At 45.9% G+C, this 20,501-nt stretch overlaps 1 protein-coding gene across 2 annotated transcripts in view; it reads left to right on the top strand.

The window, feature by feature from the left end:
• Positions 1–260: 260 nt before the first annotated feature.
• The window catches only part of Aldh7a1 (aldehyde dehydrogenase 7 family member A1), a 40,697-nt gene continuing 20,456 nt past the window's right edge, over positions 261–20,501 (top strand). Inside the window, exons 1-8 of one of the 2 annotated variants that reach the window (XM_052742207.1) lie at positions 261–377; positions 741–861; positions 2,032–2,085; positions 4,476–4,541; positions 14,202–14,282; positions 14,859–14,982; positions 16,508–16,640; positions 17,741–17,785. In XM_052742207.1, the coding sequence (XP_052598167.1) occupies positions 754–861; positions 2,032–2,085; positions 4,476–4,541; positions 14,202–14,282; positions 14,859–14,982; positions 16,508–16,640; positions 17,741–17,785 (611 nt within the window). In that variant the 5' untranslated portion in view covers positions 261–377; positions 741–753. Of the gene's footprint in view, positions 378–620; positions 862–2,031; positions 2,086–4,475; positions 4,542–14,201; positions 14,283–14,858; positions 14,983–16,507; positions 16,641–17,740; positions 17,786–20,501 lie in introns of those variants that run through there. The other variant, XM_052742206.1, reaches the window with a different exon arrangement.

The raw sequence follows: 20,501 nt of genomic DNA, 5'->3' as shown, positions 1-20,501 counted from the left end.
TTTTTGTTGTAGGTCTTTTATTTCCTTGGTTAGATTTATTCATAGCTGTTTTTTTTTTGTATTTTATTATCATCATCATCGTCACCAAAGCAGTGAAAAATAACCTTCAAACCTCCACCCACTGAAAAAAACTCCCAGGGCTACAACAGAGACCAGTGACAGGACTTGCTTCTTGAGAGCCCCGATTAGAAATGCTGAGGTTTTTCAGGTCCCAGCCCAGACCCACGGAATGAGCATGCCCAGAACACGCTGAACACTACGGCCTAAGAGCATACTGTCTGGGAGCTCCGCTCCTAACCCTCTGGACTTCAGAACCCGCGGGTGGCTCGGCTCCCCGCCCCGCCCCCAGACCCTAAGGCCATCTCACTGTCCAGAGGGTAAGGTCGGTCAGGGAGACCCCGCGGGAGCGGATGGGGGACGGGCAGGGGGCGTGCCGGCGGGGGGGTGGGGCGAGGCTGCCCAATGGGCTCCCGGGGGAGGGTCTGCCCAATGAGCAATCGCGGAAGGGGGTTGGGGGCCGGCCTTCAATGGACTGGGCAGGGGGCGGGGCCTGCCTGGTGGACTCTGCCGGGCGGGGGGCGGGGGGGGGGGGGCGGGGGGCGGGGGGCGGGCGGGGCTGTATTTCCCGGACTCCCCTGCGGCAGGGGCTTCTGGCGTTCTGAGCCCGGGATGTTGCGTGTGGCTCGCACTCTCTGCGAGAAGACTGTGAAGACCAGCAGGCTTTCCCGCCCTCCGTGCAGGCCTACCGCCCTCATGTCCACGCTGCTGATCCAGCATCCCCAGTATGCTTGGCTGCAAGAGCTGGGGCTCCGCGAGGAAAACGACGGCGTGTATAATGGAAACTGGCGCGGCGGGGGAGAGGTAGGCGAGCGCCCCAGGGAAGTTGCAGCCAAGGTTTGCCTGGGAGGCCGCGAGGCGGGCGCCCCATCCCCACCTCCCCGCCTGGAACCTTGGGAGTATAGACAGGATGGGAAGTTGTAAATTGATACAGTAGAAGTTTTCTAACGATGAAAGGTAAGAGTAAGCGAACTTTCGATGTTAGCACTGTGAGGAATCGATGGAGGTTTGGAGCCGCCAGGAAGGCTACACCCCAGTGTTTAAAACCGTATGGCAGTTTTGCTTGGGATCTGTCACAAGCTCGCCCTGGCTACAATCTTATGAACTTTCTCCCCTTGAAGACTTGATTTTCAGTATGTATTGCCCGAACTTACCACTGAAATAAAACCTTTTCTAAACACAGTGGACAGGTAAGGTTTAGTTGCCCCAAACTTAGGAGAGTGTCTCATACGTTTAAGGGAAGGAAAGGAAGCTTTTTCAGAAACATAACATTCAACTGTATCAGAACCTGCTTTGTTACAGAAAACGCAACTTCTTTTAAAGGCGACTCTTGACCGAAGGAGAGCCAGGTGATTTTTATTGTTATGAAATTGGGAGCTTCGCCCTGTTGTCTCTTTTAAAAAAAAAAAACAAAAAACAAAAAACTTTTTGGTTCTTGGACTTGAATCCAGGGCAGTGTGCACCCTAGGCAAGCGCTCTGCCACCGACCTGAGCCCTCGGCCTGCTTTTTTTGTGGCATCAGTCATTAATGTCTGATAAAATCTAGCCTTTTAGCCGCACTTTAGTTTTGGCTTTCTATTTGGAGACCTCTCCAATCTCATCAACACAGGCTTTTTTTGTAGTTTATCTGGACTTGGGTATTCTGTTTCCAGACCAGAGGGTGGGCAGAGTAAGGTGGTAAAGCAGGAAGTTAAACTGTCAGTTGAATATCTGGTTACACTAAGGGTTGTGTGAGTGAGTGTGTTGTGTGCCTTTGAACCTAGTATTTAGATGATCAGTGTATGGATCTTCCAGAAAGTTCCTCATGCATAGGTGAGAAACCCAAGATTGCTCTGAAGAGTGGGTTAGTTCTAACAGAAGTTAGCCTAAAGGCTCCTATTTTGCTTTTATTTTTCTGTTTGGTATCTCCTCAAGTTGGGAATGGTTATAATTGCTATGTGTGATTGTCATCTTTTTTTGCTTGTTTGTTTCAAGGTGATTACGACCTATTGTCCTGCTAACAATGAGCCAATAGCAAGAATCCGACAGGTAAGCTGCTAAAACTCAAGCTGTCACAGGGAACTGTGCTAACGATCTTCAGAGGCAAAGGTTACAGACAGAAAGAGTCACGCACTTCTTTGTCATTGCGAGCCTGTCTGGGAAGACTGCTCACTCTGGCTCTGTCGTATTAGCTAGAAAAGGTAAGTCATAGAGAGGATTAGGCAGAGGGTCTTTTTGTTATTGTTTGGATACAGATACGTAGCCTAGGCTAGCCTAGAGCTTGCTGGATGGCTGACTTTGGACTTACCTATAGGCATGGCAGCACCATACCAGGTTTTTTGCTGGGGCTTGAACCCACAGCTTCATGCATGCTAGGCAAGTTGAACTACATTCCTAGTCTCCCTCTTGGGTATTGCTTCCAAGTCACTCCAGAGTTGGCTTTTTGTTGTTGTTGGTTATTTTTTTTTTTTTTTTTTTTTTTAGAATGAAAATTCTGACTTTTCAAATCTGGATTGGAGCCCAAGATTGAACTTTTTTTTTTTTTTTTTTTGTTTTTTTTTTTTGTTTTTTTCGAGACAGGGTTTCTCTGTGTAGCTTTGCGCCTTTTCCTGGAACTCACTTGGTAGCCCAGGCTGGCCTCGAACTCACAGAGATCCACCTGGCTCTGCCTCCCGAGTGCTGGGATTAAAGGCGTGCGCCACCACCCGCCCGGCTAAGATTGAACTTTTTAATATGGGCCATGTGTTGGTTGTATCTAGACTTGATTTGAAAAACAAAGCTTTAAAGCACAGCTGGGTTATCTTTCCTTGTATTAGATTCTAGCTGGTGTTTCTTTCTTTTTTTTAAATTTATTTAAGAAATCATTCATTTTACATACCAACCACAGATCCCCCTCTCATCCCTCCTCCTGTTCCCCTCAGCCTCCAAAAGGATAAGTAAGGGCTCCCATGACTTGGAAGCAATACCCAAGAGGGAGACTAGGAATGTAGTTCAACTTGCCTAGCATGCATGAAGCTGTGGGTTCAAGCCCCAGCAAAAAACCTGGTATGATGCTGCCATGCCTATAGGTAAGTCCAAAGTCAGCCATCCAGCAAGCTCTAGGCTAGCCTAGGCTACGTATCCTGTATCCAAACAATAACAAAGCCTGGTACATTCAGTTAAGGTAGGACCAAACCCCTCCCCGCCTGCATCAAGGCTGAGCAAGGTGTCCCACCCTAGGTAATGGGATCCAGAAAGTCAGTCATACACCAGGGATAGATCCTGATCCCACTGCCAGGGGCCCCTTAAACAGACCAAGCTATACAACTGTCTTCCATCTGCAGAGGATCTAGTCTGATTCCATGCAGGTTCCACAGCTGTTGATCTAAAGTTTGTGAGTTCCTACGAGCTTGGTTCAGTTGTCTCTGTAGGTTTCCCCATCATGATCATGATGCCGCTTGCTCATAGAATCCCTCTTCCCTTTCTTCCACTGGACTCCTGGAGCTCAGCCTGGTGCTTGGCTGTGGATCTCTGCATTATTTTAATGTTTCTATATACCCGCCCCTCCCCATGATGCTGGGAATTGAACCCAGGGCTTCAACCATTCTAGTCAAGAGCTTGCCTCACCCCCGCCCCCCAGCTATAAGTCCAGCCTCATAAACAGTCTTTAGGATTGTAGACTGTTGAAATCATTATCATCTGTGAGTCTTAGGGACACAGAAATTTTCCACTTCTTTTACAGAGATGTATGAATATTCTCGAAGGCAAATATCCCGTGGTCAATGCAAAAACCACAGCTTTCAGCTCAAAGGGAATAGGAGATAGCTTTTTCTGGAGCCAAAATTAAAAAACCACCTTACCCTGGGAAAGCACAGCTAGGTTACCCCAGGTTGTTCCCTCAGGGAAGCTGTTTCTTAGGGTTTTATAGTTGTAGGAAAATGAAAGTCATACATAAAGGCAATATAAAAATACATTGGTGGCACCTCAGATCAGTGGTTACAGCAAGATGGGGCACTCTGCCTGTTATCTGATGACATTCTTCACTTTTGGGACTAGTGGTCTGCTGAAATGATAGATTCCAACAGATTTTATCTGTTAGCCACAGGATATTCTGACAGATGCCAAGGTGGTGAGGTGGGCAAGAAATTTCAGGGGGCTGAAACTAGCTCAGGATAAGGTAATTAGGTTCTGGATCTGCAGCGTTCCAACCTCTCTGCAGTTGTTTTTTTTTTTTTTTTTTTTTTGAGACAGGGTTTCTCTGTGTAGCCCTGGCTGTCCTGGAACTCACTCTGTAGACCAATATGACCTCAAACTCACAGAAATATGCCTGCTCTGGCTCCTGAGTGCTGGGACTAAAGGCCCTCTGCAGTGCTAATCAGGGTCTGAAGACACAGTCTCCTTCTGGAAATTCTCACTTCTGCTCTTTCATTCCGTTTCTCTTCCTCCAATTCTTAACTTAGGCCAGCATGGAAGACTATGAGGAAACCATAAAGGAAGCCAAGGAAGCTTGGAAGATGTGGGCAGAGGTAAGTATGCGTTTATGATCTCCACTGCAGAGCAGGTCACCTGCTGTCATGATGAAAGAAAGCTAAGCACGAGACAGTGCTGAAATGTGCCATCTTGGGGACTGTGTTAATTTCCTCCCTGGTATGCCTAATATAAGGTCCTTCCCATTTGGGTTCACAAGAATGGGTAACTTTAAAATAGATGAAAACTATTGTGATATGATGTAAACTGGAGCCATGAATATTCTCCCCCAAAACTTGTAATTGAGCAAAAGAAGGGGAGCTCTTCATTCTCTGCTCCTCCTGCCATTCCTCCCAGACTGACCAGGGACAGGATGTTTTCACAGCATGTCTGGCTCCAGAGCAGCTACACCATTTTCTCAGGGCTAAGGAGTTCCTATGGGCCATGAGGCAGAATCTGCCTCCTTCATCTTCGAACACCATCCATCATGGGTTAAAAGAGCCAAAGTGGCTTACACCTTTAATCCCGGTACTTGGGAGGTAGAGGCAAGTGGATCTCTGTGAGTTCGAGGCCAGCTTGGTCTACAAAATGAGTTTGAGGACAGCCAGGACTGTCTCGAAAAACAAAACAAACAAAAAAAAAGCAAAAAAAAAAAAAAAAAAAAAAAAGCCAAAGTGAGAATTCTGCTGCCCTGGGCCTCACTGATCTGCCACTATAGGTGGGTATGGAGTGGGGACTCAAGGAGAGAAGTAGTAAATTGGATTTTCCAGCATCCCTCTGTCTCCCTCAGTGTTTTGATAGAGGGGAGAGCAGGGTTGCTTGTCTTCTGGAGTTGTCATGGGGATTAAGTCACTTACTCATGCATTGTTTGCAGGTGTCTGTAGCGGAGTTGGCACAGGCAAGCATCAGTCCACCATAATGCCATGTGCTGGAGACTGAACTTGTGTCATTAGGCTTGGTGGCGAGTGTCCTTACCCCCTTAGCCATCTCAACAGCTCCTTGGTGTTTTGGTTTTTGTTTGTTTGTTTGAAGGATGATGCAGTATGAAAATCAAATTTAGTCTTCTAACTCCACCCTCTTCAATACAGATGGTTGTCAGAGCTACCTTTGGGCATTTCTCTCCCAGCTCTCAATCTACTCTGTAGCTGTGATTTTTTTTTTATGCATATTACATGATATGTGCATGCATTTAGGATCACATTGTATGCCAACAAAGGTAATGCATACTTTAAAAAAGCTGGTGTTTATTGTTGTATGTCTGCGTGCACCTGATGCATGTGTGTCGGCATATGTCACTGTGTGTGTGTGTGTGTGTGTGTGTGTGTGTGTGTGTGTGTGTGTGTGGTGGTGGTCAGAGGACAACTTTGTGGAATCAATTCTCTTTGACTTCACATGGGCCTTGGAAATCAAACTCATATTGCCAAGGGTATCCTTTACTCACTGAGCCCTCTCACGGATCCACTTACTTTTTAAAAGATGTTTGTTTAGTCATATGTGTGTTGTGCTTATGTGCCTGTACATGCATGTAGAGAGGCCAGAAGAGGGCATGGGTGTCTTCTTCCATCACTCTCTGTTTATTCCTCTGAAACAGGCTTTTCACTAGGTTGGAAGCCAGCAAGAAAATCCCAGTAATCCTCCTGTCTCTGCCCCCCTCGGTGCCTTGAGGTCACTGGCATTTGCTGGGATTCTTGGAATGTTACATGCATGCTGGGATTAGTACTCTGTTCACTAAGATTGTGGAGCAAGTGCTCTTATCCACTGAGCCATCTCTCCAGCCATGTTAAACTTTGTGTTTTGAGAGGCTCTCTGTTTGTCCTGGTTGTCCTAGAGCTTGTTATGTAGACCAGGCTGGCCTTAAACTCACAGAGATTCTCCTGCCTCTGTCTCCTGAGTGCTGGGATTAAAGGCATGCCCCACAATGCCTGGCCAAACATTTACAAAAGAGATTTATTTAATACATTTGAGGGTTTTGTTTGAATGTATGACTGTGCACCATGTGCCTAGTGTCTTCAGAAGTCAGAAGAGGGCACTGTATCTCCTATAGCTGGAGTTATAGATGGCTGTGAGCTGCCACGTGGGTTCTGGGAATTGAATCTGGGTCCTCGCAAGAGCAACAAATGCTCTTAATTGCTGAGCCATCTCTCTAATCCTGATCTACTCCCTTCCCCCCCCCCCCCCCCCCCCCCCCCCCCCCCCCGCTTCTTTCTTCCCTCTTTTATTTATTTTTTTTGAGACACATTATATGTTGGTCAGAGGATATCTTCTTGCCTCAGTCTCCCCAAATGCTGGACTCATTCACATGTCTTTATATAAGAAACATTTATGCTCATGTGTGTTTATCTAGAATAAATACAAACATGTTTGCAAACAGTTTGTGTGGTTTCAGGGTCTGTTTTCCTGAACAGATTCCTTTAAAATCAGGGTCTGATTTTAAAGACTTTTTATTTATGGTGGTGGTGGTGGTGGTGTGTGCCATAATGTGCATATGGAGGTCAATGGTCAGCATTGTGGAGTTGGTTCCCTCCTTCCCTCTTATGTGGGTTCTGGGGATCGAACTCAGGTCACCAGGCTTGAGCAGCAAGCACCTTTACCTGCTGAGCCATCTCATACTCTCCTTCGCTGACTGTTAAGTCTGTCTCCCTTGCTGCAGTGGTTGCTGCCATGATCATCTTTCTGAAATGTTGTGCATTATTGCTTTTGTCGATATTTTTGAATTTAGGATCTCATTTGTTACTTCAGTGTCTTGCCCCACATTGCCAGATTGCACTCACCATTTCCTTCAGCAGCTTGTGCATTTTTGAGTTGAGATGGAGTTGCTGGATAAGTCAGGCGAGCCACTCTTGGACGAGAGCAAATTGGACCAGTGGGGGATCTGTTTGTTGGAATTTGAGTTAAGCAAGTGAGTTCAAAGTTTAGTGTGGAGACAGCTTTTTCTAACAGTCCTCTTGGGCTGGGGTCAGTGTGGCAGTGACTTAGAGATGGGATGCCTGGGCCTTGACAAAAACAGGGTATTGGGCTGTTGTGGTCTACAGCCTCCCTCGAGGATCCTCCCACTGAGCTTCTCAGCTCTCTCTGGTCTTCTTTGGCTTGTCTACATTGCAACAGAACATTGTTTCATTTCATTCGGGTTAAGTGTCAAAGGGAACATTTTTTCCTAAAGGAAAATAAAAACAAAGTATAAATTCAAAGGAAAGTAATTTACAAAGGTTGCTTGTAGCTCGAGTTTTCCTGCCTGACCCACAGTCAGGACAAATCTCTCTCACCTGCCAGTCCCACAGCCGCTCAGACCCAACCAAGTAAACACAGAGACTTATATTGGTTACAAACTGTATGGCCGTGGCAGGCTTCTTGCTAACTGTTCTTACAGCTTAAATTAATCCATTTCTATAAATCTATACCTTGCCACGTGGCTTGTGGCTTACCGGCATCTTCACATGCTGTTTGTCATCAAGGCGGCTGGCAGTGTCTCTCTGCCTCAGCCTTCCACTTCCCAGCTTTATTCTTCTCCTTGTCCCGCCTATACTTCCTGCCTAGCCAATGGCCAATCAGTGATTTATTTATTGACCAATCAGCAACACACTTGACATACAGACCATCCCACAGCAGTTGCTTTATTTATTTATATATTTATTTTGAGCGAGAGGGTTTAATGTAGCTTAGGGTGGTCTCAAACTTGAGATGGGCAAAGCTGGCCTTGAGCTCCTGATGCCTCTGCCTTCCCGAGTGCTGGTGTTGCAGTTCATCATCTCCTGGCCTTCGCTGAGAACAGGTTTCTTTCTCCTAATTATAGATACTACAGAGAACCTGGCTCTAGGACTGGAACTCATTGCTTCTCCTCAGTGAATGAGCTTTACCTACGGCTCTCCTTGTCTTGCTCCTCTAAATCCCTTGAGTATCCTCAGTTTCCCCTCTGTTGCTGGTGAGAAAGAGCCAGAGACTTCTGTCTTTTGAGGACAGAAATGGATGGTTTCTCCTAATTGCAAAGAGAAATAAATACCAGATACCATAATGAGTGTGCCCACATTATGTACCAATATTCTCATTTGGGTGTTTCTTTATAAGCAGGTCTCCCTGTGTTGTACAGGCTGGACTGAAATTCTGGCCTCAAGGGATTCTCCTGTCTGAGTGTCCCAACATCTGGAACTGAAGATGGGCACCACTATTCCCTCAGTCTGTGTAGTTCCTTCTACATGCTGTCTTATGTCAATTTTAGATGAGACTACATGGGTGGAGTATACAGGGGTGAGGACTTCTGATGTGAACTTTGAAACAGGGTCCTGGAGGTTTTTCTTTTCCCAATTAAAAAAAAATTTACTTATTTTATGTGTATGTGTGTGTGTATACTGTGGCATGCCTGGTGCTCTTGAAGCAGTGACAGTCAGTTTTCAGGTACCATGTGGATGGTAGGATAGAACCCTGATCCTCTGCAAGAGATCACTTAACCACTGAGCCATCTCTTGAGTCCCTCAGCTTTTAAAATTACATGTGTGCATATGTGGGTGGGGGCATATGTACCCTAGTCCACATGGGGAGGTCACTTCTCTCCTTTTACCGCGTGGGTTCTGGGGATTGAACTCAAGTGTTTAGGCTTGGCAGCCGTAACTTTTACTCACTGGGCCAGGCAGAGGCTCATGTGTGCCAGACTGACCTCTAATTTACTGTGTAACAAGGACAATTACCTTGAACTCCTGATCTCTCTGCCTCCATCTCCTGAGTGTTTTGCCATCATGTCTGGCTTTATGCAGTGCTGGGTCTCGAACCCCTGGCTTTATTTATGCTAGGCAAGCATTCTACCAATTGAGCTGTGATCCCAGCTACTGTACTCGATTGATAGCCTCTTCTCGGACTGGTCCATTCAAAAAGGAGATAGAAAGGAGGCTATCTTCCTTGCTTCTTATTCCTTTCTTACTGTCCTCGTCAACCCCTAATCCTTGTGTTCTCAGTCTGTGTTGCTCCTAAGGATGATCTGGGAAGCGAGACTAAAGGTGTCGAGTTAAGTGATGTTGTTCATTAGCGTGATCTGACATAGAGTCTGATTGTGAAAACCCCACGGCTGATCAAGAATCTGTGATCAGTCAATTGCCAACTGTCAAGTCTTGAGCATTTTAAAATACATGGCTATGTCTTAGTCTGGTTTTGTTTACTGTAACTAAATACTACTGACAGGGCAATTTCTGCCGACATTAATTGTTGTATAGTGCTGGGGGCCTTGGGCAATCCAGAGCTGAGGGGCCACATCTGGTGATAGTCTTTGTGAAGAGTATATAATAGAATCCCAAGACAGGCTGGACATCCTACTTCAGGTCACTCTTCTTCTGACAAAGCCACTAACGAAGCCATAGGGAAGGGTTCTTTCCTTAGGACTCCATCTGTCCCTAAGGCCCTCCCTGCAACCACTGGCACATGACATTAGCATCCATCGTGGGGATATACTGCAAACCACAGCACTTTGTATTATATTATATACGGTAGTATAGTACTTCTTTGTGCAGACCACAGCACTCTGTATTATATTGTATACAGTAGTATAGGACTAATTTGTGCTAGCTCTTGCCTGGCCCCATGGTCTTCTCAGTTCTTTCCTCCAGTCATTTTCTACACCTGGAGCTACAGTGATATATCAAAGTGGGTTTTGATTTTTCCCTTCCTGTTTAAAACCTCCTTGTGGTCCTTGCTGCTTGTAGAATCTTTGGCCCTTGGCCATGTTGTGCCTTCTTTTCTTTTCTTGCCTGTCTGAGCTGTTTTGCTTTTCAAAATGACCATATTCTCTCTGCCTTTTGGCCTTTGCATATGCCCTGCTCTTCACTCGAATTTCTCTGCCTCTTTACCCTGCTGATAACAGTCATGCTTTAAGTCTTTGCCCTACCCTTTCAAAGACTTTCCTCCTTTAGCAAACTAACACTGACATGTCCCAGCTGCTCCAACTGCACAGCCTGCTCCTCTTCAGTAGTCACCTGCTTCTCATCTCTGTCATTGAGTTAGCCTCTACTGGGCAAGAATTATAGCTACCTTGCTTATGTTGATGTCTCTGGGCAGTTTTATAGTAACCGAAAGAATGATTGCAGTAAATTAAATGTGTACCTCACGGGAGTGGAGAGATGACTCACTGGTTAAGAGCACTTACTGCTCTTGCAGAAGACCCGGGTTTGGTTCCCAGCACCCACATGGCAGCTTACAACTGCCTGGAAGTCCAGTTCCAGGAGATCAGGTGCCCTGTGCTGACCTTGGTGGGCTCCTGCACACATATGTGGTGCACACACATACACTGAGGCACACACACCGACAACACATAAAGTAAATCGTAATTATTTTAAAAAATGAGTAACACAGGGGAGGTAGAGGCCATGTATACTTGCTCGCAGCTGATGTTCCTCAGCTTGGCTTCACTTACAACCCTGTCAGCTCAATTCAGTAGAAACAGGATGACACCTGTGCCACGAGCTGGGCCATGCCAACGATGGGATCTGTGCTAATTCAGTTAACGTCACGGGGTGCATGTATCCTAAAGACGACAAGCTTGGCCTGGCAAGATAGCACAGTGGGTAGAGACAGTTGCTGCCAAGCTTGACAAGCCAAGATCTGTCCCCGAGGCCCGCGTGGTGGAAGGAGAGAACCAACTACTGCAAGTTTGCAGGTGGTCCTCTGCACCCGTCCCCCACCTAAATGAAGCAATATCTTAGGGGCCGGAGAGATGGCTCAGTGGTTGGATGCCTGCTGCTCATGCAGCAGCCTAGAATTGGTTCCCAGCACCCGCGTCAGGCAGCTCACAAAGGCCTGTAACTCCAGCTGTGAGGGATCTGATGCCCTCTTCTGGCTCCCACATGCCATGAGTGTGCACTCACGCAGACATACACATAAAAATAAAATTAGAAAATGTTTTAGAAAGGTAAACCTTGCAATTGTACAAAATGCCGTGAACAAGAGTGGAGGGATGGCTCAGTGGTTAACAGTCCAGGCTGTTCTACACAGTGACTCATAACCATCTATAAAGATCAGACACCCTCTTCTGGCTTTTGAGCGCACCAGGCACACATGTGGTGTACAGATGTACATGCAGTCAAAACATCCATACATATAAATTCTAGAAACAGTGAGTGAAAAGCAGCTGTGATTCTAAGAGCTTGCCACTGCAGACATCTTGGTGTAGCCTCCAGGCTGCAGCAAAGCATCACTGTCTTATACTTCTCTGCTATCCTGTTGAAGCTCTTCCTGCCTTTTCTCATGTGCCCATTCATTTTAGAGACTGTTCCTCTTACCGCTGGTGAGTAATTAGTACATCACATTCTGATGGATCTCTCTGTTAGAAAAAGTGTACAGTGACTCTTGTTTTAGCTGTTTGTTTCAACACACACATAAGTTCAGTTGCTAGATGTGGAACTGCCTACTCCAAGAGTAAGAGTGTTTCCAACATGACGCATCGCCACGTTGTCCTCCACAAAAGCCGTTCTGAGACATGGGGATGTCCTGGGGAAAAAGAGCAAAGTGGAGCCTTCAGCTTGCAGCTCAGTGTGGGGCTCTGAAAGATGGGGTGTGAGGGATGTTATGAGGGGCGTGGGAAGTGGGACTCCAGCCTATGATCTGCAGGAGGCGCTCTCTCTCTCTCTCTCTCTGTTTCTCTTCCTCTTTCCCTCTCTCCCTTCCCCTCCCTCCCTCTCTCCCTCTCTCCCTTCCCCTTCCTCCCTCCCTCCCTCCCTCCCTCCCTCCCTCCCTCCCTCCCTCTCCCCCTCTCTCTCCCCCTCTCCCTCTCTGTGTTTTCTTTTTTGAGACAGGGTCTCATGTAGCAGCCCAGGTTGGCCTTCAGCTTAATATGGAACTTAGTCCATAGCAGAGCGTGGCCTTGAATTTCCGATCCCCCTGCCTCCAGTTCCTGATTACTGAGATTACAGGCATGTGAAGTTCCTTTTAGCTGCCTTTGAAAGGGAGGTAGAGGAATAGCTAAAGAGGGTTGTGGTCACTGTTGGGGATTTGCGTCCCTATTGGTGAGTCACAGCTCAGAGTTAGCATTGCTCAGCCTATGCTTTCTCCCCAAACCCTGCCTGCCCTTTTCCTCAGTTGGCTGTTACTTAGCCCTGCCTGTCCTGGAACTCACTCTGTAGACCAGGCTGGCCTCGAACTCACAGAGATCCGCCTGCCTCTGCCTCCCGAGTGCTGGGATTAAAGGCATATGCCACCACCACTTGGCTTGTTTATTTTTTAAATAATTTGTTTGTATGTGTGCGTGATTGTACCATAGCATGCATGTGGAGGTCAGAGGACCACTTTTAGTAGTAGGTTCTCTCTTACCAAGTGGATTGATCTCAGGCTTGGCAACCAGTGCCCTGACCTGCTGAGCCACCTCGACAGCCCCATACCTAGCCCACTCCCACTTTGGTTTTTTTCGTGACAGGGTTTCTCTGTGTAGTCCTGGCTGTCCTGGAACTCACTGTACAGACGAGGCTGGCCTCAGGCTCAGAGATCTACCTGCCTCTGCTTCTACTGGGATTAAAGGAGTGCGCCACCATGACCAGCCAGCCATACTAGCTTTTCAAAGTAGAGACCCGAGAGCCATCCTTAGCTTGTCCCTTTTCCTTATTTCCTGCTTCTGTTCTGTTAGTGAGTCCTGTCAGTTCTACTTCCAAAATAGATGGACACACTTGCAGTGTTAGGACCAAGCTTCTGAGCTCTTTTGTTGAGGTTATTGTAGATTGTTTTTTAAAGGCAGTGCTTCGTGTAGCCCAGGATGGCCTAGAACTGACTATGGAGCTGAGGGAGACCTTGAACTTCTGTTTCCCAAGTGCTGGGGTGACAGTCGTCCACCAGCACGCCCAGTGTTTGTAGTGCTGAGGGTGGAACCAAGGGCTTTGCGAATGCTAGGCAGCCACCCCACTTGGAACTGGCTCTCCAGGCTACTCTGTTTTAAGTTGATCTCCCTCCTGTTCATCTTCTCTATAGCAAACAGTGATGTTGAAAGATACAGCAAAGCACTTTATCCTGGGCCTTAAGAACATAGAAGATTTCACATTGCCCTGGGGTGAGAATCAGGGGCTCAGAGTCTCAGTAACCTTGGCAGGCCTGGAACTTGCTCTATCCACCAGGCTGACCTTGAACTCACAGGGATCAACCCCTGCTGCCCTGCCCCCAAAGAGAGCAAGAGAGTGTGTGTGGGGTGGGGGGGAGGGGAATCCTGTTTGCTGGATAGAGAACAATACTGCCTCTGTAGTACTGGGATCAAAGGCTTGCACCACCATGCCCATTTGGGATTCCTTCTCTTTAATGCCCCTAGCTACAGAGGCACTGGCCTTCCCAACCAGCCCTTTATTCCCCACGATTTTTTTTTCTTTATTAAGAAATTTTCTACTCACTCCACATGCTATCCACAGACCCTCCCCCCCCCCCCCGCCCCCTCCCTCCTCCCTCCCACGATTCTTTCTGTGTTTCGTGGCCAACTCTTTCCATCCTTCAGGATTCAGCACGAGTCTGAGCTTAGATTCCCCCTGCATCTAGTCTTGCCATTTTCTCTCTTCAGCATTTGTCTTTAGACCATCAGCAGTTGGTGAGGTCTTTGCATCCGTGCCTCCCTGAAGAGATTAGCTCCAAGGATGTTGAGCCCTATCACAGTGCCGATGTGACCCAAAAAGCCTCTTCCGATATAGTTGCGCTTCCTTCTTCTGTGGTGCGCGTCTGACAGTGGGGTAGACACGGACTTGGACTTTGACACCCAAATTCCACTCTTTTCTTAGATTCCTGCCCCAAAGCGAGGAGAAATAGTGAGAAAGATTGGCGATGCCTTGCGGAGAAAGATCCGCGTCCTGGGAAAACTGGTAAGGTATTTCTGAAGTCTATTCGTGATCTCTTGAGTAGAGAGTAGGCTGTCAAGAGTTTTCATAGGTACGTTTTGTTTTGTTTGAAACTGCGGGTTTTGCTGTGTTGTCTAGCCTTGGCTCAAGTGATCCCTCTGCCTCAGACTCCTAACTGCTGGAGTTCTGTGTGCTTCCTTTCCCCACTAGCCTTAATCAGATTTAAAAGGATTAACATTGTACTTGTGTCTTAAGATTGTGATTTTTTAAGAAAAAGAAATTTTGAAATCCGTTTTTTTTTTTAGAGGAAAGAGAGGAAAGTGAAAAAAATTATGTGGTTTAAAAATCACTGAAGCGAAATCCATTATATGCATGAATGAAGTTCTCAAAGAATTAATAAACAAAATTATATTAAAAAATAAGACAAAAAGCAAGTAAATAAAGAAGTAAAAAGAAAGATAAAAAGCAAAAAATCATCAGAAAAGAACAGACTTTCTTAGTTTATTGCCTACATAAAATAATGTTTTATTTTGTCCTTAGCTTAATGTTTAAGGTACAGATTCTCCTGGAGAAATTCTGCTTGGATTTTTATATTTTTAGGTGTCTTTGGAGATGGGGAAAATCTTAGTGGAAGGGATAGGAGAAGTTCAAGAGTACGTGGACATTTGTGATTACGCTGCCGGCTTGTCGAGGATGATCGGAGGACCTGTCTTGCCTTCTGAAAGTAAGCCTGGCGTCAGTTAACTAAGTGTTTGGTGCTGCAGTACAGACCTCCAAAAATTCTGCTGCAGCCCAGCGAGATGGCTTGGCAGGATGCCCGACAACTTCAGTTTCATTCTCAGGACCACAGAGTAGAGGGAGGGAGAGAACTGATTTTTGTTGTCCTCTGACCTCCACATGTGTGTATGCACAGACTCACACACCAGATATATGTCAGGGTAGCCATAATAGAACAAGAAGAGGATAGGACCATACGCATATAGGGGACTTCTACCCCAGCCTGGGCATGCTGTCGAAAAGGCCTCTCGGGGAATATGCCCTAAGGCCTTGAGGAGATGGAACTGGAGGTAGAATGCTTCAGGTAGGGAAGAGGCTTGTGTAAAGTCGAGGATGGAGGAACATGGTCCACGTGGGGACCGCCTTGCTTCGGCACAGCCGGAGGATGCAGTGCAAGCATCCCTGTTGTGAGGAGTCTGGACTTTATCCTCAATAGCTACAGCATCTATACAGACTATAGAAGCCTTCATGCCAGGGGTTGATGGCAGTAGGGTAAAGCAGGGAGAGTCGGAGAGAAGGCTAGCCTTGCAAAGCAGGGGTGAGGGTGCCAGGCTGCAGGATGGCCTCGGTATGAGGTGCTGTACTAGGAGGTTCCCAGCCCGCTTCCAGTGTGAATGATGACAAGAAGGGCCGCTGTCCTGTCATGTCGTAGTATGTGATTTAACCAGGTCTGTCAAGAGTGTCTTCGCTCAGCCAGCTATGGATTAAAATAAGCCTTTGTGGGATTAGCTTTAAAGTTTGCAATTAAAACATGAGTTTTGGGTTTTTTATTTGTTTGTTTGTTTTTTTCATACGATGTCTCATGTATTCCAGGCTGGGCTGGAACTTAACATGTAGCTGAGAAAAACTTAGAACTGATCTTTCTGCCTCCTTCTCCTGAATTCTGGGATTACAGGCATGAGCCACCACACCCAGTTTGTGCTGTGCTGGGGATCCAACCCAGTACTTTGTACATGCTAGGCAAGCAGTCTACCAAAATATAAACATTTCTATTCAGACTTTTAATTTCCTTACAGTGAATGGAAAGTTTTTGCAATCCATCCCACATGAGCCTATACCACGAAATTCCTTGTCTTGAAGTCGGAGAGGTCAAGAGACGACATAAAGAACATAGACCTGAGAATCACGTGTTCTGTGCTCTGTTCATATTTTACCCTTTATGTTCACATCTCTTGGGGGAACGTGACATGTCCCTGTCTTCCAATTGGGACTCATAATGCCCTTACCTCTGCAGCTCCTGAGGTATGAGGTATAATGAACACCATTATAGTTGATGAAGCAGTATAGTAATAAACAGTTCTGTTTCTATTAAGTGATATATATGCTCATACCCTTTGGCTATGTGAGGTGATCCTCGGAAGCATCAGGAATTCTCTCTGGTCAGGTACCTGTACTTCTGACCTAAGAGGAAGGGTTTAGGATTTTGTTCTTAATAAATTTGTGTTCACTAAGTGAATATTTATAACCCTCAGGACCTGGCCATGCTCTCATCGAGCAGTGGAACCCGTTAGGCCTGGTGGGAATCATCACTGCCTTCAATTTCCCGGTGGCTGTGTTTGGTTGGAACAATGCCATATCACTGATCACAGGGAATGTCTGCATTTGGTAAGCTGTGCCCTTCTCCCTGTGATAAGTAGACAGAGTTCCTGTGGAGAGCAGGTAGCTGTTGCTCTGCACTGCACAAAGGGCTCTAGATGGGTTCCAGTGTTTTCCAAACTTTCTCAGCTAATGCTTTAAGTCATACGTGCTAATTGTCTACATTTTTTAATTTGTATTTCACATCGGCGACATGTTGGGATGTGGTAGTGTCCCCTTCCCTCTCCCAGCCGCCCTTACTCCAAGTGGAAGGATCTTACCTGGGTTCTGATACTAAATACCCAGAGTGAGACTCCATAGGTTAATGGTTCAGTAGAACTGCCCCCAGTTCAGATTGATTGATTGATTAATTGATTGATTTTTTTTTAGTTTTTATTTTTTTGAGAGGAAGACTCTGAACTCTTGCCTCCACCTTCTAAGTGCTGGGATTAAAGGCATGGGCTATCTTGTCCAGGATTTTTTTTAATTTAATTTTTTTTTTTTGAGGCAAGATCTCACTATGTAACCCAGGCAATCTTACTGCCTCAGCCCCGAGTGCAGGGATTACAGGTGTGCAGCAGTGTGCCCAGCCAAATTTATTAGTGTTAAGTAATGCCTTCCATAGAACATTCTCAATCTCTCTTCTAAAACAAAGTGTAGTTTGAAGGCTTCATGATTTGGTACCACTTGCCGAAGGAACCTTTCTGTTTGAGATTTCTCAATGTGACCAACTGTTTGATAAGAGACAACTTAAAAGGGGAAGTTTATTTGGGTCACAGGTGAGGGTGGGGTACAGTCCATCATGCAGAGGTGGCATGGTGTGGGACCAGCTTGCTCATACCCATTCAGTCAGGAAGCAGGGAAAGGAGATTGCTAGTGTTCACCTGGCTTTCTCCCCTTTTCCCTTTTATTCTGCCCCAGAGCCCAGTCATGGGACGCCGCTCCCCGTGTTTGGGGTGGGTCTTCCTCCTTTAGTTGAAGGGTAGGTTTCCATTTCAGTTACTAGAGTTGTTTGTCATCTAAATGGATAGAACCTTTTCTCCAAAACTTTGTATTTCTTTGTAATGAAAGGTATTTACCTCTCCTCAAGTTAATTTTCTCTCTCTCTCTCTTTTTAAAAATGTCTCCAGGAAAGGAGCACCAACAACGTCTCTCGTTAGTATAGCGGTCACAAAGTAAGTATGCGTGGCTTTCTTTTTCCTGGGTATGACGTGATTTTGCAAAGGTGATTGACAGGCACTGGTTTTTTGTTTTGTTTTGTTTTTCAAGACAGGATTTCTCTCTGTAACAGCCCTGGCTGTCCTGGATCTCACTCTGTAGACCAGGCTGGCCTTGAACTCATAGAGATCTACCTGCCTCTGCCTCCTGAGTGCTGGGATTAAAGGCATGGGTGACCACATCCAGCTCCCCAGGCGCTGGGTTTTTAATAGTGGGAAGTGTCCTGTTTATTTCAGCATAGAGATCAGATAACTTTCTTCTTTGGTTGTAGTAACACTTTATATCACTTTACAGTTTATATGGCTCTTTCTGAGCCACGTCATTTAATTTACCTCTTTGGAAGGATGCCAGATATTGACATGAATGTTGAACTCTTCTGGACATTTTATCACTTGAAAAATAAAAACCTCTGCAATGAGAAGAATACAGTCCCTTGCACTTTAGGAACTGTATTTATTTGATAACTATCCACAGGTTTATGGCTGAGAAGCCCTCTGCCCCCTGTGCTGGGGATTGAATTTAGGGTCTTACATATGCTAGGCACGTGCTCTGCCATTGAGATACATCAGTCAAGTGAACAGACCAATAACAAAACAGAGAGAACCAATTAGTACGCTACTTAATACTATTTAAAAGGAATTACATTTTTGTTAAAAATTGTAAGTCCTTATTTATTTATATTTGAGACCTTTACATCTCTGAGGTCATAAAATCAATTTAGGAGTCTAGAATTTAGATTCATTGGCTTCTTCTGGCCTATTTAATCCTGATGGTTAATGGATGGATCGTGCAATCCAGTGGTTGCATAATCTTCTTTCTGATTTAAGAAGTTTTGATAGAGAGCTTGTACAGGATGTCTTCTGATCACCACACATACACCATGGTATGGGTACACACACACACACACACACACACACACACACACACACACACACACACACACACACACACACACGGCTGTCAAGATGGCTCTGTCCCTGGAACCCTCACGGTAGAAAGATCAGACTCCCATAAGTTGTCCTCTGATCCATATGCATACCGTGGCACACATGTGCACACACACTTCAGACATATAAATACACACAAAACAAATAGATAAAAATGTAATTAAGGCTGAATGTGGTGGCATACACTTTTAATGCCAGCACTCAGGAGGCAGAGGCAGGCAGATCTCTGTGACTTTGAGGTCATCCTGGCCTACATAGCAAGTTCTAGGCCAACCAGGACTATATAGTGAGATCCTGTCTCAAACAAAAACTTATCAACAAAAAAGTAATTATATAAAAAAAAACTCTCTACCACTGTAAAACATTAAACAAAACCAAAAGAGGTAAGATATTATGTCTTAGTATTTAGTTAAAAGGAATAATGTCTTCTTAGGGTTTTCAAATTAATGTTAAATGGAAATCCGAAAACAATGAGTCTCCTCAGGCAGCTTTTAAAATGTAAGCTGTTTTCAGTGAGAGAATGACTTGTTGTTCCTGAGTAAAGTAGCGCTGGTTTGGGTACTAATTTTGGTTTCAGCCTTCTCCTTTTCTTCAGACAGTTCTGAAGAGTTTGGATGGTCCTGTGGACCCCTTCCCTAGTGGCCTGCTTCCTTCCGCTTAGCTCCATTTCTTGCCTTTCATCACCTCCCAATACCTTACCACACAAATCCCTCAGAATATTAAGCCATGGTTTGGTCGGTGCTCACTTCACACGCAGGTGTGTTCCGATCTCTCAGGCACTTCTCAGTACAATCAAGTTGACATCAAGATTAGCTATCACCCTGAGTTTAAAAGTCTAACACCCCGCCCCCCAAAAAAAAGCCAAACACCCCCGGGAGCCCCCATCTCCTGCAGCAAATCCAGAAGCACAACGTTCAGATGCCGTGGGAGTCAGGGGCCGCCGTGCTCTAGGCTGAAGGCTTGCCGTTCCCGTGTGTAGAGTCCACAGATCGTTGTCCTGGCCTCGTTGGAAAGGAGCTGTGAGCTGGGACTGATAGCAAAGGAACTTTGCTCTGTTTGTCTTCTAAAAACTCAAAATATTTGTTTTATAATAGCATCGCACTCTGTAACCTAGGCTGGTTTCTCATTCATGGTGAGCCTCCTGCCTCAGCTTCCTGAGTGCTAGGATTACAGGCATGAACCATAACACTCCACTGGAAACTGGGAAGGAAGAATCATGCTTCTGAAAATGCAGAGTTAGTTCAGCCGTCTGTCTGTCTGTCTGTCTTCCTTTCCTCCCCACTCCCTCTTTCTTTCTTTCTTTTTTTCAATGGAGAGTTGCTCTGTGTAGCCCTGGCTGTTCTGGAACTCTCTGAAGACCAGGCTGGCCTCAAAGATCTGCCTGCCTCTGCTTTCCCAAGTGCATGGATTAAAGGCGTGTACCACACCTGGATAGTTCAGCCAATTTTCACAACTCACAGCCAGAGTTAGATACTGTGTAACCATGACCTCATTTAACTGCAGCCCTTAAATTGAAAGAGAACATATTTCCTTGTCCATGAGCCTTTTGGGCATGGAGGATACTGCCGTTTTCTGACAGAAGCCAGCAGATGCAAGCCCTGCGCTACTTCATAGGCAGGCCCCTTTTCCAGCGTACCTCCATGGAAACTTCTAGTCTTTGGAGACTTCTTCCTTCCACATTCTATCCTTTTTTGTTTTAATTTTGCTTTTTGAGCCTGTTCTCATG

The sequence above is a fragment of the Peromyscus californicus genome, unplaced genomic scaffold (genome assembly GCF_007827085.1).
Source record: "Peromyscus californicus insignis strain IS unplaced genomic scaffold, ASM782708v3 Scaffold_17__1_contigs__length_78620276, whole genome shotgun sequence".
Classification (NCBI taxonomy): domain Eukaryota; kingdom Metazoa; phylum Chordata; class Mammalia; order Rodentia; family Cricetidae; genus Peromyscus; species Peromyscus californicus.
The sequence above is the reverse complement of the archived record's forward strand: the minus strand, read 5'-3'. Positions and strand labels throughout refer to the sequence as shown.